General features: G+C 32.3%; 1 protein-coding gene across 3 annotated transcripts in view; it reads right to left on the bottom strand.

Annotated features, from left to right (window-relative positions):
* LOC125042396 (trichohyalin-like) overlaps positions 1 to 5,000 on the bottom strand; it is a 68,614-nt gene that overhangs the window by 32,165 nt on the left and 31,449 nt on the right. For all 3 annotated transcript variants that reach the window (XM_047638013.1, XM_047638014.1, XM_047638012.1), the window contains one exon: positions 3,950 to 4,098. In XM_047638013.1, coding sequence (XP_047493969.1) covers positions 3,950 to 4,098 — 149 coding nt within the window. The remainder of the gene's footprint in view (positions 1 to 3,949; positions 4,099 to 5,000) is intronic.

The following is a 5,000-nucleotide window of genomic DNA, read 5'->3' as shown; positions in this document are numbered from 1 at the left end:
TGAGAAAATTCTCAGCCGTTCCACCAAAGTTCACCTCACTCTTCAAAGATTTTCTTAGAAAAATACATAAAAGTAACATTCTATTCGTAATTCTATAAATAACATTCCATAAGTAATTCAGTGATTCCTTCTGCCTCACCAATAGATATTGTGTCTATTGGGGAGGTGCACACATACATACATTAGTCCTGGAAGTTGCTTGTTTATCTTTAAGAAATATAGTATAAACTAGCATTCAAGAATGTCATAGTGTAGCTGGCAACTTCATCCCTATATATACACACATACCCAGAACTCAAAAGGTTTAAATAGTAAAAGAAACTACCTATTCCTTTTTCAGCAGACATCATATCGAAGACTGAATGCATGACAATCCACTCAACTCAATCAAACCAGATTCCTTCACAAGAAACTTGGTTTGAAATGTAATAATGACACCATGTTTCACAACATTCAACTTTGGCATTTCTCTTTTCTGTTACCTTGAAGTTAATAGAAATCTAGGTATTACTCTTTTTAATATAATTTTACAAATACACGTACAGACTATATGCTCAACCGTATCACCAGATATCACAGTACCAGTCCCAATTTACAATTCTTTTCTACTGCATTCCTATGGAATTTTAGGTATCCCTATTCATCAAACCATTATTTGTTGTATCTTCCCAATCTATATTTGCTGCAGATAACTGGGGAATCTGTGTGTGTGTGTCTGTGTGTGTCTGTGTGTGTGTGTGTGTGTGTGTGTGTGTGTGTGTGTGTGTGTGTGTGTGTGTGTGTGTGTGTGTGTGTGTGTGTGTGTGTGTGTGTGTGTGTGTGTGTGTGTGTGTGTGTGTGTGTGTGTGTGTGTGTGTGTGTGTGTGTGTGTGTGTGTGTGTGTGTGTGTGTGTGTGTGTGTGTGTGTGTGTGTCTCTGTCTGTGTGTCTCTGTTTGTGTGTCTCTCTGTTTGTCTGTGTGTGTCTCTGTCTGTCTGTGTGTCTCTGTATGTCTGTGTGTCTCTCTGTCTGTCTGTGTGTCTCTCTGTCTGTCTGTGTCTCTCTGTCTGTCTGTGTGTCTGTCTGTGTGTCTGTCTGTCTGTCTGTTAGAAACCCAGGAAATATACATTTATCCTGCTCTGTACAATTTTGGTTGTGGCAAAAAACATATTTTTTTAGCCTACTTTTGAAGGCCCATATCTCCTCAGGGCCAAACAAGCAAACCATTTAGAATTTACAACCAGGATCAGCAGTTGAAATCAGTAACACTATAAGTTGGATATTATAAGACATATTGATTTGTGATTCTGTTTATATAAATTTGTCTGCACATAGATGGCTCCTGAAGTGTTAACTATTAGGCCTACCTGATCCTACCTGTTTACCCATTTCCTTGAACTTTCAGATAGGAAGGTTTTTATTTTCATTACTATTTTTTTGTTTAATTTACATTGTAATTAATAATAATAATAATAATAATGATGATAAAAATTGTAATAATAATAATAATAATAATAATAATAATAATAATAATAATAATAATAATAATAATAATAATAATAATAATAATAATAATAATAATAATAATAATAATAATAATAACAATAACAACACCAACACTGTAACAAAAACACTAAGAAATGGGGTGACTTAGTGTTAGGGAAGCCAGCAAATTGTACATAAAATTGATACATCTAAGCCACAGTGGTCAATATATGTACCTGGCATCAGTGAATGAAGCATGTGTGGGGCATAAGAGCTAAGCTCACATGCTACATCCAAGAGCAATAACCATTACTTTCGTAAATTTGTCAAAAAGAGCCACTTTAGTATAGCAAATTCACTATGATAGCTCCACCTTATGCAGAAAAACGAGTAACTGACATTTACTTGAAAGTTATTCCTAAAATGTTGTAGATTAGTCTTCCATTTCACTCCATAGTTATTCTTCAAAGCTGATATGTAATACTAATTTATCATGCTATTTTCATACATAATCAATCTTCAAAAAAAAGGAAAAAATCCTGATCAAGATTTCAATAACAAAACACTCTTGAATTCCTTCCTATTCAAATGAACTGCCAACTTGGCTGTCACGTGCCACACCATCAATACCTATATATCACCTAGCAAAAGAAAAGTACATTTCTACTACAGAAATGTACTATAATAGAAAAATATAAATGAGTCTAGATTTATATATCACTTTTACTTTGCTTTTTACTGTTAAACAGAAATTTAATCATCTTCATCATTATCACACCATGAACTTAGTTCAAGAACTGAAAATAGGGATACATATACTTAGACTTCCCCTAATATAGAGATGATAAACTCCCTATACTCAACACCTTGCTTTGCAATATTTATAGAAGCTGCAACATCACTTAACAAAAGAGGTTGCTCACTCTTCTTCTTCTTCTTCTTCTTCTTCTTCTTCTTCTTCTTCTTCTTCTTCTTCTTCTTCTTCTTCTTCTTCTTCTTCTTCTTCTTCTTCTTCTTCTTCTCCTTCTTCTCCTTCTTCTCCTTCTTCTCCTTCTTCTCCTTCTTCTCCTTCTTCTCCTTCTTCTCCTTCTTCTCCTTCTCCTTCTCCTTCTTCTTCTTCTTCTTCTTCTTCTTCTTCTTCTTCTTCTTCTTCTTCTTCTTCTTCTTCTTCTTCTTCTTCTTCTTCTTCTTCTTCTTCTTCTTCTTCTTCTCCTTCTCCTTCTCCTTCTCCTTCTCCTTCTCCTTCTCCTTCTCCTTCTCCTTCTCCTTCTCCTTCTCCTTCTCCTTCTCCCTTTCTATTTTCCCATTCATTATATATTTATCATCTTTTAACTCTGGATAGAAGAGTAATTACAAACCCAGAATAAGTTTTCAGTCTTATCTTCAGATTTTTGTGCTACTGTATATAGTTGATAAAAAAGAGCAAAAGATTTAGGCAATCACCAACCCCCTCTTTCCTCCATTATATAAAACATCAAGAAAGTTTTAAAATAAATAAATTCCTTTAAGTTTTACAAAAAAAAAAAAAAAAAATCCTATTCTATACTTCCATGAACATTAACATGTATAGGTATATCTGTCAAAATAGCAACTTCCAACACATTATCATCATACTATCAAATGAAAACATACTCACAGGCATTGCAAAAATACCACCTAAACATATTACTACATTTCCTACTCAAGGTATACCAGGCGGAAGGACATATTGTGATAATCTAATTCACAAAGAACTGAAGTCCTCTTACTGAACAAGATATTTGACAAGATTACAAAGCATCAGATGGCCTAGAGTTTTAATGAATTCTTTGAAGATAATAAAACTCTCAAACAGCTATAATCACAAAGCCATGACAACCATATCTTATACAATAGTACCCTATGAACCTCAAGAAAAAGAAAAAAAAAAAAACACTATTCAATGTAGTGAATGAATCCTACACAGCAGGCCTGAAAGTTGGGAGTGTGTCATCCAAAGTGAATATTTATCAAATTAGCACACACAGGTAAAAAAAATAAATAAATAAATAAATGCATATACTTTACTCTTCTTTTGAAACCTAAAAGTACTTCAAGGGAGAACCCATACTAATGACCAGATCATTTAATAGATAATTTCATTTAAAATGCACTGCATATTTGGCAAATAATATTTCTGTCACACGTGTATGATAAAATAAAACTTGACCAAATCTCTTTCAGGCCTGCAAAGTTTATAATAATAATGATAAAAATAATTGTCACAATAGCAATGACAATAATAATAACAATAACAATTATAATAATAATAATGATAATAATAATAATAATAATAATAATAATAATAATAATAACAATAATAATAATCATAATAATAATAATAATAACAATAATAATAACAATAACAATAACAATAACAATAATAATAATAATAATAATAACCACAATAACAATAATAATAATAAATGAGAAATAACACAGTACCAAAGTCTCAAATGTATACTCACAAGGTCTAACGTGGTCTCATTCTTCATAGCATCGGAGTAGATGGGGTTGCTCGAGCTAGTGTAGCTACTGCTGTCGTCGGAGGAGAAGGGATTGAAGGGGGTCGATGACGTGTACCCATTGTCACTAGATGCAAAGATATCCAGTGGTTCTGAAAAATACAACAAATATACAGCGTGATATAACTCTGCGAAAAAGTAGATGGGGGTCTTCTGTCCAGGAGGTTCTTCAATTTTCCCGGTCCATGGCCCAGGTTTCGTACTAGTATTTATAGAAATGTCATGTCTCCTATTAACATGAAGAGCAGATTTACAGGTAGTGCTGAAATTCTCATTCTTGATTCATACTTGATGAATGATTTTTTTTTTTTTTTTTTTTTTTTATCAAATTCCACTACTATTCTACTGCTATGGCATTAGAGACATCTACAAGAAAAACTCAATTGGAAACTGATATATAGTATCCATTCTGAGCATAATTATGTTAGTATGATCCACACATAAGTACATGATCTAGTAATTCAACTATAAGTTATATTGTTTGTCATAAAATAATGTTTTTTTTTTTTTAATTTTCAGTACTACTTTTGCATCTCATTATGTGGCTTAATATATATAACTTCCATATATATTTGTTCGTGGTCCAAAATATTAAAAGTTTCTTTCGCTTTTGATTTGTTTTCGACAGAAATTCTTTCTTCATTTTCCAAAAAATCTCTTTCCCTTTCAAATCTTCAAAATGTCTGAAGATCAGAAAAAAAAAATTCTTGATGAAAAATAGCACTGATACTCTTATCAGAGACTTCATTTTTATATTTCTATATTTTCTCTCTCTGTCCCTTCTTCCTTTCTTCCAATCCTCTTTTAGCCCAGTCACATCTAATCACTTCTTGGGAAACTGCCCCACAAACAGATAAAGTCTGTTTCTAGCCCCATTTCCCTTAAAAAATAAAAAATAAAGAGAGAATGAATGAAAGACAGATAGAAAATTAGAAAAAAAACAAGAGAGAAAGAAAGAATGAAGACAATACAGTAAATGTTTGTTCCAACAATT

The sequence above is a fragment of the Penaeus chinensis genome, chromosome 32 (genome assembly GCF_019202785.1).
Source record: "Penaeus chinensis breed Huanghai No. 1 chromosome 32, ASM1920278v2, whole genome shotgun sequence".
In the NCBI taxonomy this organism is placed as follows: Eukaryota; Metazoa; Arthropoda; class Malacostraca; order Decapoda; family Penaeidae; genus Penaeus; species Penaeus chinensis.
The sequence above is the reverse complement of the archived record's forward strand: the minus strand, read 5'-3'. Positions and strand labels throughout refer to the sequence as shown.